The 14,404-nt window shown below is 40.4% G+C and overlaps 1 protein-coding gene across 1 annotated transcript in view; it reads right to left on the reverse strand.

Annotated features, from left to right (window-relative positions):
• Window positions 1–2,744: 2,744 nt before the first annotated feature.
• nell2a (neural EGFL like 2a) overlaps window positions 2,745–14,404 on the reverse strand; it is a 79,081-nt gene continuing 67,421 nt past the window's right edge. Inside the window, exons 17-20 of the mRNA XM_083916122.1 lie at window positions 12,413–12,606; window positions 9,073–9,249; window positions 5,750–5,974; window positions 2,745–3,278 (exon numbers count right to left, since the gene is read on the reverse strand). Coding sequence (XP_083772248.1) covers window positions 3,237–3,278; window positions 5,750–5,974; window positions 9,073–9,249; window positions 12,413–12,606 — 638 coding nt within the window. The 3' untranslated portion in view covers window positions 2,745–3,236. The remainder of the gene's footprint in view (window positions 3,279–5,749; window positions 5,975–9,072; window positions 9,250–12,412; window positions 12,607–14,404) is intronic.

The raw sequence follows: 14,404 nt of genomic DNA on the forward strand, positions 1-14,404 counted from the left end.
ATCAATACCAACATAGCATCTGGTTTCCAGATTTAATATCAGGATACAACAACAGCAGAACAGGCTGTTGTGTCATTCATTCAATTTAAAGAGCTCCCAAAACAGTAGTCATTTCCAATGCTTGGTGGACACTGGCAAAAACCCGACCAGGCCCGCCCATACGCTAACAAGCCTCAGTGGTACTTTGTATTTAGTGCTAATTGGCAAGTGTAATTAGAACATTTCCAGTATACAGTAAGGTAAGCAGAGTGAGTCAGTTCTTGAGAAATGGTGACTCCTGATTATTTCAGCTTCAGCTGCAGCCACAGTTAAATCTAGAAAACAAAGCCATAGGTATTGTGGGACTGTAAAGCATGTGTACTTGTCTGCGTGTTTTTTTTTTCCATACAGATAAATATGCAGATTCATAGTGACTTCTCTTCTTGTTCTGGCTGAGGTTCTATATGTTTGTGCATTAGTCGATCCTGCAAAGACAAACAGCAGAAAGCTCAGAGTTTTCACTGCAGTGATATGAGGTAAATATTCTACAAGTAAATGCTTTAAACTGCACCTGTTCATGTCAATTTCCTCTACTTACTGCATAGACGATTGCATGATCCTGTTCTCTCTCTTTCTTTAATAGTGCAGTGCATTTTACAGACCAATTAGAGTTTAGTAAATTTGAAGAATGGAAGATCACTGAAAATAATGAAACAACTGTCATAAAGCACAAATAATTGAATGTTCATGCATTTTTACCGATTTAAACTCTCCACTAAATTGAACCTGACTTTTCTCTGTTGCCTTGCTTCACCAGCCACAATCACAATGATATGTGTGGTCGTTTACAGTGAATATAGGACAGGCAGTGAAGTAGACTCCCTGTGGGTCCCAACATCTGTTGCAGAGGGTCCAGCACTGCCATGGGAAATTGGACATTTAGGAGCCAGCTGGAGGACCAGTGTGCCCTGCTGTGCCACCACTTCTCAGGTGCCCACTGGCTCAATGCCACCACCAGCTAGAAGCCACTGGACCAAAGCAGGCCAGATGGTGCCCATGCCAACCTATGAGCAGCGGCTGCGAACTGCCCACTGCCCACATACCCTGTACATTTAACTCGGCTATGAGTGGGTGTCAGGATAACCTTTTTTTTGGGGGGGGGGGGGGGGGGGGGCAGAAAAAGCTCAAGTGAGTGCAGAGTGTGTTGGAATATAAATGGGCCCTATTACGTTGTGTGTTTGCTAATGTAAGCAGCTGTGAGGTAGAGTCGGGGAATCAGTTGGTAGGGGAGAGGAATCTCCACAGGGAAATAAAGCCATCTTCAGGCTGAACTCATTTGTCCGCTGCTGTGAACTGATAGATAATTATATTAGGAGCTTTAAGTGCTCTTCTGCGATACAAGTATTACTACCATCTCCAGAGGCACACGGCAAAGTAGGGAGGCGAGGAATCTGTGTGTTACAACTAGGATAGTCATTGCACTGCATCCAAATATGTGGATGTCGAAGTGTATTCAACACAAGGTCCCTCATTTGAAATCCAAATTGAGATACAATTTTTTTTTAAATGTTTAAAACTAAGTTAGTCTGATGGCGGAAGGCTGGTTTAAAGTTTAAATTAAATTGTTCAACAAAAAAAATGCATGTTTTAATTTTTTTAAAAGGTGCTCTACTCAAAATACTGAAAAAAAAGTTGCCTCCAGACGGCTCTCACCCCAGTACGTGTTTTTTCACGGCAACATGCGTTAACCCGCTTGAGACATGACAACACAGCAGTGTGATTACAATCCACCGGGACATCATTCTCTGCTCAGGATGCCAGTAATCCACAAAATTTTTACATAGAAAATATCTCCTTGCTGATATATTAATGTTCTGAAGGTCGACTGCAGCCCCTATGAGGATCATTGTAACTGATAATAATAATTATAATTGTTCCACACTGTATACCGTGATATACAGTATTGAATATACCTTGAAACTATGTTATCTTTTATAAAGACTTTCTCCAAAGTTAATACATTTGTTCTTCATAAATTTGTAAATCATGTATGTTATGTTATGTAATTTAATAAAGCCATTATTTACAAATAACTCTTTATAACGAATGCCTTAGAAAGTAGAACCCTGAACCTGATATAAACTGTAACAACACCACAGTACCTAATATACATATATAGCCATTTCAATGAGTGCTGATACTCCAGTTTGAGGTTAATTAATGTTTTTGAAATGTGTTCATTCAACTTTGATCATTTTGGAATACGTTGTTCTTGGTACTGTTGAGCTCTATTACATCATACAGAGAGGTGTTTGTTATTTACCCTACCTTAATTACTATAAATGGAGAGGATAATAAAAGAGAAACACTTACATGAACATTGTAATCTTCATGAAGGTAGGATTTATTGCAAAACTCTAGCATTACTCTGCATTTATTTCAGCCAGGTGTACCTAATCAACTGGCAGCTGAGTGTTGAAACAGTGAATCAACCACACTTGTACATAAGCCAAAGACAGGAATTAAATGTAAATGGAAATACTTTATTTCACTATAACACAATAACAAGCTTGGAAAGAAAAATTACAAAAAAGAGAAATGGAACAAAATGCTACAAAGCACCACATAATATAGACAATTCATAAATGTGGCAACGGAACCTTATGCTAACTGCCTTAACTCTATCTAAAGTATCATCATCATCACTGAGAATTTAGAAATCAGCAAAAATGTTTGGACATCAAGCACAGTCATGCCAGTAATAGTAATATCTTACAGATTCATGTAGCGATGATTCGGAGTGGGGAGCGGTGATCCTTAAAGGTTCACTCTTAATTGGTGAGACAGAACAAAGAGAGTGGGTTTGAGGAAACTGTAGTCCATCATATGTTTGGTATGATATAGGTTTGCATTTGGTATAAAGAGGAGTTGAGGCGGCGGACATGGGTCACAGAGTATTTGCAAAACACTCTTGACATGCATGAGGTACCAGCTGGCTGGGGTTTACCATATATAACATACAATAAGAGCTAGAAATCAGCAATAAGTACCTGAAGGTTAAATTTGACAATGTGAGATTGTATGACTTATCCTGATTAGTAACCCCCATCCATCTGGTTCAGTGGTCTAAAACAAATCCCAACAATGCAAACACTATCTGACCCACGCCTGCGAAGAGGACAGTGAGACGACATGGTGTGGTGTTACTTTTTTTTACATGGAGAACACTGTACAGGTGCCTTCAGATCTGCTGGGGACTAAAGGCACATGGGGTCCACTGAGCAACAGATGTGTCCGTTCTGGAAATGAGAGGAGAGAGAAGGAAACACAAAGAAACACGCGAGTGGATTATCATCACACTTTAATCTCTTTAAAGTCTTTTTAAAGCTCAACAGTTAATGTTTTCAGGTGGTGGCGGTGCTGCAGCATACAGATTCAGTTTGGCATTTATAATTTCTTTGGGTGTCATTTCGGGACCGACTGATCCGAGGTGGAGATGTTCTACTGAGAATACAAATGTGAATGGTCTCAGTCATTTTGCCTTAAATTAGAGGGAGTGATACACTCCCTGGATGGCTAAAGCAAAGATTCTATACAGAAGATACTGCACCTAAGGGCTCCTCAATGGAACAAAATGGTACACACTTCCTGTCTCCTAAGTGGGCGCGGCCTAGCCATATGTAAGAGCGTCATATGTGGATGGATGAAAAATTATCTGTACGTAATTTGTATTTATATATATTTACAGCTAACATCAGTGTTTAGCATTACAAAACTTATTTATTGGAGGCGTTTACGAACGTTAGCTTAGCTGTGTTTACAGATCTCATGAGGTTTTGTTGTTGAGACAGAAAACAGGTCTCAGACAAAGTCAATTTTCTCCTGAATTGTCCGTCTAAAAAAATACCATTTTGATGTCAGAATGCTCAGGAGTGATGTGACTTTTGAGAAATGGGTCCACTATATACTTCAGTGACTATGGGACTCGGGGAAATGTCATAATCTGTGTTCAAGTTCACTTCTCCTACTGGAATCAATACACTCAGGACCTGCCACTAGTCTCCTGAAGAGGCGGGGCTGTAACACAAATACAGGAAATTACTGTGAGTTAAACCTTCTTACTTCTAATCCATGGTCTCTGGTAAAGATTTGCAGGCATAGCAATGTATGTGTTAAATCACCAAACTGACCAAATCAGAACACTGTAAAACTGACTGTAACAAAAGCAGCGCTGTAAAAAAAAAAAAAAATTAAATCTATGTTCACGTATTTGAATTTAATGAGCCTTTGGGATTTTTTTCAAAGATAGCATAAAGACCTTCAATGTATCTTTCAATTTTGCCTTTTTTGAATGGTTGTCATTATTCCTGAAATATGTAGACATCATTGTCAGGCAAGCAGAGAGAAAATATTCCATCTTAGAGACTCATGCAAGGGAGTCAATCTTTGTGGATTAGTCCTAAAGCTGAGGCAAACAACACGTGCTCAAAATTGTTGATGAAGAGGATATTCACCTGCATATTTTACTTTCCCAGAGATTGTTCTGTGCCACAATTCTTAAAAACTAAAACTTGTGGAGAAGCAGCCGATCTACTGGAACCAATTATGTGAGTTAGTCTCAGTTTTCCAGATAGAATGTCTGAGGGTCTATACATTGTAAGTGCTGTGTGTGCAAATAAGTCTGCTTGTTTAACGTCGTGCAGAGCAGGCTGGGATTGCCTGCTGAAGCTGGGCCAGAAGCAAGAAGAGGGTCTGAAAGATGTTTCTCACTGGGTTTCTCCAGGTCCAGAGGTTTCAGTTCATTTTCATTAAAGGAATAGTTCAACATGTTGGGAAATACACATTGCTTTCTTGCAGAGAGTTAGATGAGAATATAGATAACATTCTCATATCTTGTTTTACTTGTACAATGACAATAAAAACATACTATTCTATTCTGTACACTACGACTCAAAACACTCTGGTCGTCTCAATCAGGAATTTGTTTGGCACGCATCCCTATAAAACAACAACTTATCATTTTCACATTACTCTTTTTTATATGGATATATTGATAGATATAACCTGTTTATCAGTGAGCTCTAGAAGTGCTGTCAGAGAGAGGCAGGCAAGCATTTTCCCCGTTTTCAGTCTTATGCTATGCTAAGCTAAGCTAAGCGAAGTGGCTGCTAGCCATAGCTTTATATTTAGCATACAGACTTGAGTGTCACCAATTTTCCAATGTAATACTGAAAAAAGTGAATACACCCCCCCCCCCCCAAAAAAAAATAAAATAAATAAATTGGTCCCTAATAATATCCAGCTTTGACAATTGAAAGCAAAATGTGTTACACTATCTGCTCTTTGTTTTGCTTTTGAACATGAATATCCTATTTATAATAATGTTTTGGATGGTTACTATCATGTGGAACTGTGTGTACTTTGGTTAACAAAATAGATTTAGAGTTACTCATATCATTGACTTTTTGTCCCTTTTCAATGAGTGCTCTTTTCAATTTGGTGTAATGTGTTTTTTCTATGTGCAGATCAGAATCAGCACACAAACAGCTGCATCAACACCTACAGACATATTTACCACCACATGTAACAAATACAGATGTACAAATCGCCTCCACATTGCCAAGTCTTGGCCATAGTGTACTATTCTTTTTCTGACAAAGCACAGAGTGTTCTCAATTTCCAAACCATTTTCTCTGGTGTCTTGTCTGCCACTGAACTAGGCAAACTGTAAATTGCTGTTTCGAGGTTGCCAGCAAGGCTGGCGCCTTACCTTGCACTGGCACAGGGTGCACTCTGTGCCATGTTTAATCCAGGAGGAGCCACTGAAGCGTGATATGTTGTGCTCGTCCGTGCACGTCTTGGTGATGTCGTTGCGGATGGTGTCGGCCTGGCAGGGGTCGGTGACACAGCGGGGACAGCACTCGCCCTCGGGCACCACGGTAAACTCACAGTCCACGGGCGGGCACGGCAGAGGCCAGCAGTCCACCTGCCCCTGCTGTAAAGGTGGAGAAAGAGAATTTCAGATAAATAGACAGGGAATAAAAAGAGAGATAGTTCAAAATAATCTGTGCAAATGCACGATTGCTTTTTTCCAGTTTGCAAGTTATTCATGCAAATACACAAATTTCTCCTGACGCTGTGTATTCGCATGCTAGAGGGAGCGTCTCCACTTGATGAAAAATAAAAGTTAAGGTACCAAGAAAATACAGATGAGCAGAGCAATCTTCCAACACAGTCAGCATTTTTTTTTCAGACTGTAGAAGGGAATGTTCCAGCTTTTTAATTGACTTGTCGTAGTCCCCATCTCTCATTGTTGTTCCTGTATTAATCTCACAGCAAACTCTCAGCACAAAGCACCTTATTGGATTCCTCCTGCTGCCCTTTTCTATTGGCCTGAGAAACGGGTCATATATATGTTGGCCGACTCTATACATCCTAACTACTGTACACTATATCATCCTTGCCTGACCCACTTCTACTTACACTGCAAACCATGAGCATTTCTGCTTCACACCTACTCTGGAAATGAAATATGGGCTCAGAATGTATACAGTATATTTAAGCACACGCAGACACAATAGGCATACACACACATTAAGTTACAAGAGGTTTGATGCAAGTGTCCCACTGGGGATATTTAATATCACTGAAAATCATTTGGCTCAGCATTTTAGGACTGTTGTAGTAAATTAGGCTGACCATAAAGCACAGACTCACACAGTGCTAATGCCCACTCCTTGCCTCCATGTCGTGTGTAAACATTTGAAATGGGAAATCCCCCCGAGCAGCGGTCTTTGCTCTTAGCCAGAGGGAGGGACTGAATATTGCCTCAGGTATCTGTCCCACACCGTTAAAAGGGACACTGTCATCTGTCTGTTTATGCAGATGTGGCTTAACACAAAGGAGAGAGATTTGCTATACAATCAGTTTTTCACACAGAGGGGTGTGGCGTTAAAACTTCATCAACGTAAAACTCAGACTCAAATCTGGCTTTGCATTCAGTGGTCATGGTATCTCACTGTGATTTAATCTCTTTACTTTTACATGGACAGATGTAAGGATAAGACTGCATGTTATAAAAGGCCTCCAGAAGATTAAAACTGTGACATGTGACATTTATATTTGCCTGGGAACTCAGCCAGCTTTGATCAAGCATTTTCTTTTTATTCGCCCGACCTAAAGTGCTACCTATGGCGAAGGAATTTGCTTCTTTGATCCCCTGGTGATTTAACAGGATAGCAAATCACTACTGCAAAGGCCATATTCTCAATTTATTTCAAATGATTGTGTGGCTAGTGCAGAAGGATTCACATCTCGGACTTATGAGAATGATTTGCCCGTCTGGCTGCTGTCACTATGTATTTTAAGGTCCCTGCTGAGCCTGGACAGCCATGGCTCTGCTAAGTGTAGCAGAATTCAAGGTTCATTTCATGTCCCTGTCACACTACTGGAGCCCCTGTTCGGTATCGCACAGCAGCCTTCTCCCTCGCCCTTTCAAGTGCTGCTCTTTATACTGTGTGGATGGTCGTGCTCTGCTATGCATGTATGTTTCTGTGCATCTTTAATTGAGTGTGTTTTATGTCTGTATACCCGGGGATGCATGAAAATGAGCATGTGTTGTCGTGGTGACAGCAGGTGTGCCTACATTCTCAGGGAGTACATTTGTGTGTGTGTGTGTGTGTGTGTGTGTGTGTGGTGTGTGTGTGTGTTTTTGTATGTACTAGTGTATACTATGTACATAGTCGTGTTTGTATACTGTATGTGTTGGTGTGTGCTCTGCTGCTGAGACCGGCATGCCTGCATTCTCAGATGCATATGTGTGTGTTTGTGTCAACATTTACTTTATACAGTGAGCACAACCGAGAGTGAGTGAAGCCGAGCGAACCCATTTTCAGCCGAATGTGCTTCCCCGCTGCCTCTCAGCTGAGCAGTGATTTTCAAGCTCTTGTATAATGGCTTGCTGTAAGAAATCTGAAAAGCAACCCTCTGGTCCGGGCATCAAAACTGTATTACATTGGCGTAGAGGGAGGAAATGGCCTTGCTCTTGCTACTCAGACCATACATCTGTAAGACTGGAGACAACTTATATGAGCTACAAGTATGGCTGATCCTTTAAAGTAACAAAAAGAGAGGAGGGAAGATGAAGAAGGAGTTGTAAAGTGCTTTTCTGAGATCCACAGTGAAGATGATTTGTGAGTCACTGAACAGACGGAGTGACACTAGTGTGGGTGTGCGGTACAGTTGGGTGTGGATGGGAAAAGATGGTGTGCTAGAATGTAAAGGATGACATTTGCATTTAATATGCATATGGCTAGGTGGTGAGAGTGGCATCACAGGTAAAAGGATTTATTGCGTTTGTCAGGTTTATTGTAAAACACTTATGAAATGCTTCCCTGTTGTCTAAACAGCAGCACTGTGTAAACCTGGGAAACGGTTGATGCGGAGGAAGACGTTCGCGAAGAAAATAGTGCATATGTCTTACTGTGAAAGATTTATATGGTGAACACGATGTAATTTTGTTTTGTGTGAGAAATAGGATTGTATGTACTCGACACCGCAAAAACACACATGCTGCAAATACTCATCAATCAATGCAACCTTCTCGGGCATACACAGATGATACAATGTGTTACACCTCCCACTCTCCAGGCACACACATTTTTTCCTGTTCTCTCAACCTTGGAAGTATCCTTCAATAAAGTATATAATTCCATCACAGCAAACAACAGTGCAGAGGGTCCTTTCTTTAAAAAATCCACTAATCACTCACTCCCCTTCTTCTGCCACAAGTTGAAAAGCAATCTTCATTTTCTCTTCTCTGCAACCTTTCTATTCACCTCTTAATCACTCCCGGTTCTCTTGCCACAAAACTTCTCTCCTTGACGTTCTTTACATAGCACCACTCTCATTCATGAGCATTTCCATGGAGACTGGAGTATTTATTTTGTTTTGTGTGGGCACTGTGGCACAGCAATAAAAAATGCTTGTTGTTTTCGGCCTCACTGTAAATGACTTTTAATAAAAGCATTGACTAAATCCCCACGATGTAAGTTTTATAAACATGTGGGGGGTCATTTATCCAGCCCTTCTCACCAGGCATTGGCACTGCTGACAGTTCTCCACCCACGTGTCCCCGCTGCCGTAGGTGAGCAGGCCATTTTGGTGCAGACACTGGCTGCTCAGTCGAGGGTCGCACTCGGGGCAGCAGAACAGGTCGGCGTTGGGGTTGTCGCAGTCGCAAACCATCCTGCGGCACATCACTTGGCCAGCCTGAGCAGGGAGCACAAACACATGAGCCACATACACATGCAAAGACAAGGCCTGTTGTGTGATGGGATCATTAAACATCTATGCTGATAATAAATATTGAAATAAAGGCTGTGGAGCCTAGCAACTAATTTGAAGCTATATTTTATGGCTATTCAGTGTCAGCTCATACTGTAGGTAAAACACACAGGATTGAAGTATATTTTATGATCACTGAAGCTCAGTCGTATTAAGAAATTCCTGTTCATCAGTGTGGAGTTTGAAGAAATACTACTTGGTCGTCTAGTTGTCTCGGTGATTTAAGGTGCCTCCCATATAGTATCCTACCCACTACATATAACTGCTGTGGGTCTGAATACAACTCATTATCTTTGTCACATACTTCTCTATGACTCACATCTGGTGCTGTCACTTTAATGTGCAACTGACTGAGCCATAATAAATATAGCAATGTTTGTTCCAGATGGAAAAAAAAGAAGAAAAAAAATCTAAATATTAGTCCATTAATAGAAGTGAATGGAAGGGAAAAGGGGGGTGGCTTTGTCTAAGAGGAGGCAGACATCCTCAGACTTTGAAACCTCTGTTTAAACCACATATATGTCATTGAACCCCCGATGTCATTAAAGGGCATGAGCATTAGGGATTTGAGGAAATTGTAATTTTTTTTAACTGTCTTCTGACATTTCAAGTACCAAACCATCATGAAAATAATAGGCCGATTAATCCATTTTTCAACATGGAGAAAATCCTATATATTTTTATCGGGCATTTATATGCCTTTATTAGATCACTGAAAGAAGACATGGTTGTACATGAAAGGAGAGGATAGGAAATTGCATGTAAAAGTCTTATATATATATATATGTACTGTGTGTATATATATATATACAGACAGTATATGAGTAATGAAAATGAAAATGCATGACAAATAAAAAATTTAAACCTGGTTCTTCAATGCCCAAATATTAATTTTACTTGTGCACAGTTTTTCTTTATTGACGCCTCAGTTGGGATTCTGTCCCAGAAGCTAAAGTGATACCTGGAGTTTCTGTAAATTGTTTTCTCCCTGTAAATTGAATAAAAGCACTTTGATTTTTGAAATGTTTTGGAAATTAGCGGCCCACGCTGACAAATACACTCCTGCTGTTAACCCCACCCACCTGGTGCACGAAGCAGTCTCAAACTATAAGCTATTTGCATAATGCATGACCTCAGTCTGGACACTTCCCCGTCTTTGTCTTCCCGATGATGCTTGACCTTGTGTCCCCCATCAGTAAGCCACAGCTCTCCATTTATTACCCAGCTGTGTCCATAACAATAACATGTTTACTCCTCTGCTTCTTCAATCGCTCAATACAACTAATTTAGACAGGCAGCTCTTCAATCTCTCAAATCAATTAATATTAGTCATTTAATTATGGAGCCATTTCTGCCCTGGTCCTTTGTAATCAAATGAATAATTTGCTGCTTGATCATTCACTACCGACACTAATCCACTATAATCACCTTCCTCTACTGGCAGACACTTGGCATTAGGTTGAGTGAAATGCGAAAATGTAAAGTACGAAACAAAAAGTCTGTGACCTAATAATCGTGGAGAGAAAATGTGTTTGGGATGATGGAATGAGTTTTGTTGACAAACAGTTTCCAGATGCCTTGTCACTCTGGTAGATCTTTAAAATTCATTACATATAGTTCGTGCACTTTAATGAAATTGCTCATCACAACAGCGTCACTGTCATTGTCAACAGCACTGTCACATCAGGGTTTATTGTACCAGTGTTTCTATCTGCACTCACTTTTTTTTCTCTTTCCATTTATACACTTGATTCTACAAATGTCCTTGTTTTGAGAAAGGGTGTAGATGGGGACAGTCTTTCATTTTGATTAATCTTGTGTAAATGAATCACATCAGTGTATTCTTATATTTCCAAAAATTACTTTGCCCTAAGGGGTCACCTGCTGCATTGCTAGCAGCAAGCTAGCTTGCTTCCTAATTAAAAACAAAGTACAAGACAAGCAAGCCTGGTGAAATGTAAATAACTTGCTTTGCTTGCTATTTCACTTACAGAAGTTTAAATGTATACCAGAATGTTTGTCCACATCTATCTTCATTTCTTATTCTTTAACTCAAACCTTTTTTGACTCCTTGGGAGCAGCAAAAACATTGAATAAAACCAAAACTCTGACATGATTAACGCTCATTTGGAGTCATGTTCCTGGGGACCTGATGAAGTTGAATATTCATCCTCCCTTTAGCTCTGTTTTGGCCTCCACTAACTCCTGACAGAAATATCTTCTCTTCAGCTGCTGAATGCTCCATTAATTTAACCTGGCAGTCCCTAACGTTGTCTGCTTTTTGGCGCTGGGCAGGTAGCGTACAGAGGAGTTTGTAAAGCTGCTGAAAATGGCCGCCTTCTGTGTAGAGTTGCTGACCGTATAATCAAAACAATGAGCTGAAAGACAACACTCTATAGTGACAATGACAGTGACCGAAAAGCTGGTTATAGTTACCAAACGGTTTTATTTAGATTCTTTCCAGAGAAGCATAGTGAAAGAAACAGCAAATTTGAACTTGAGAATGCTCCGCCACTATTTACTTAACTGTTAAAAAATGTTGATGGCACTGTTATAATACCATTTATTTACCCAAAAAATGACACGACAAAATAGTCATTCATGCACTGTCACGTCATGTCTAATTTTAAAGATAAAAACTTTTCATCCATTGCACGTCTGTGCTTCAACATATTTAAAAATATCACTGGCTGGGGAGCAGTATGATTAAAGGACAAAACAAGGCGACATTTGTTGCTGATTGGCACTGTGGGAAACGTCATCGTTCATAGGGAAAAACTGGTTTATAGTTACATTGTTATTCTGTGGGTGGCAGAGGGAGAATAAACAAAGAACAGAAAATTCAATCATAGACCAGTTGGGTGCATATGCAGTAACAGAGAGAGGGAACATCATTACTCAAGTATATATGGCACTGGGCACATTTCCTCAGTTTCTATCTGCCTCTCTATCTGTCCTTATCTTATCCATCTTTCCACTTGTCTGTCTCTGTCTGTTTCTTTCAATCCATCTACCTCTGCTTTGGCTTTTGCACTGTCATCTCTTCTGTCTCTGTGCTCTCCGTGTCCTTCTCTCTTTGTTTTCTTACCTGGCAGGAGCACACAGAGCACCTATCGCTGTCCAGTACCCAGATCTGCCCACTGTGCTTGACCTTGTTGTCATGGATGCAGTCGCCGGTGCAGTTGTGCCCGTGGGGGCACCGGCAGTCATAGCCTCCGTCAAGGTTGAAGCACACTGTGTCGTTGGCACAGGTGTTCCTCCCCGTCTTGCATTCATTAATATCTGCAGGGAGCACAAAAAAGATGACATCATACATATGTTCAGTGCAGGGAACACAGTATAAGCATGGCTTGTGGAAAATTGGGATTTTTTTTTGTTATTATTTGCTTGAGTAAAGAGTGTGTCCCTTCAAATAATGGTTTAGAGTACAACATGTAGCAATGAGCACCCATCTTTGTCCTCTTGAGCAACACAATCACCTCTCTGCACCTGTAAGTTGCAGTTCAAATGCAGCTGTAAAATGTTGGGATACAAGATTTGGGAGAAACATACAGAACACAACTGAATGTAACCCAAAAAACCTACTTGTGGTGAAATAATAACTTTGCTTTGTGAAGCCCAGACAGGTTTGGTTTTTGAGAGTGCCTTTAATGTGTTTTTTTCCACCCTGCATCTCCCAACTCAAGCTGACAGCCAAGAAGGGGTCAATGAGTTGAGCAGCACTAGCACTATTGTTACAGGCGATGCTGGGATGTTGCTGTAGATTGAGGGTTTCCATTTTGACAGCTGACACTTCTTCTGCTGTATCAAAGAGATTGTTCCAGAAAGTGAGCAGGCTTCAAACAGCAAAGTGACGTTTTTTGGGAGTAAAACGCACTGATAATGACACACCGACCCAATCACACCATTACGTACAGGAGCACCACATCTTACGAAACAAAAAGTTGAGTGAGTTTCTGATGGTGGGTAGCTCACATATGTCAACAAAGTTCTGCTTAATTAAAGGCGCTATTTTCAGCGCTTGCGCCTGTGACTTGAACCCCTCGATCCCAAAACTAGAAATCAAAGAGAAGACCTTTAAATCTGATGGGACTGAGATGTACAATTAGGAGCCATTGAATGGAAAAATGAGCGGTGTTTTCCATTAATGGGCCATTGTGGAGCTGTAAGATGCAAAAAAGGTCATATTCTTGTAATGCTTAACCCAATTATTAGACATCAATATTTGATACAGTTTCAGAAGTTTTAAGAGTAAAACTTTGCAATTTTTGGAATAGTGCCGTAGGACACACTCCTTCCCAGACATTACTCGAATGCTATTGCTTCCTTAATTGCTAGGCACCTGCGCAGGAGGTTTCTCCAACGCAAATCCACTGTGCTGAAGAACTTATGAGGAGTTTTTACATATGGATAATATAGGGTATACGCTGGGTGGCTCTACAGGTAAGTCTGACAAAACATGGCAACCATTTGGACATATTTGGAAACGCTAAGACTGTTTACCCTTTATTATAAAATGGATGGCTCGAATCAAGAAAACTGATTGGTTGTTAGGAATTGGACATCATAGCCGTGGTATACAGGATTTATACCACGGCTATGATGTCCAATTCCTTGTCACAGTTCTATATAGGATAGGTACATAAACTTGCAGAATATTTTAACATGTTTATAAAGTGATTGGTTAGTCTTATTTAGTAAAACATATTTATAAAGTGATTGGTTATCCTTATTTCTAACAACGCTCTCTGTTATTGGAAATGTCAATCAGCTGGCCCTTGTGCTACTTATAGCTTAAGCCAATCGTAGTTGTTCACGACAGACGTAAATCTGTCCCAAGAATATTTTTTTTCCCCCCGCTGATATCTTAGTTATGGTATACCAGGATTGGGCTAACAAATCAGTTTTGTGTTTATATGTGAGGCATTAATTCAGTTTGAGAAACCTCACAATGTCTACAAGCTTAAATGTAGTGTTGACTCAATGGGCAGACGAAACGGTCTCTGTTTCTGTTTCGCGTCAGGCCGAACAACGCCCCTTAGCCGTGATATAATCCCAACATACCACAGTTCGGCATGAG

This window comes from Echiichthys vipera (assembly GCF_963691815.1).
Source record: "Echiichthys vipera genome assembly, chromosome: 7".
In the NCBI taxonomy this organism is placed as follows: Eukaryota; Metazoa; Chordata; class Actinopteri; order Perciformes; family Trachinidae; genus Echiichthys; species Echiichthys vipera.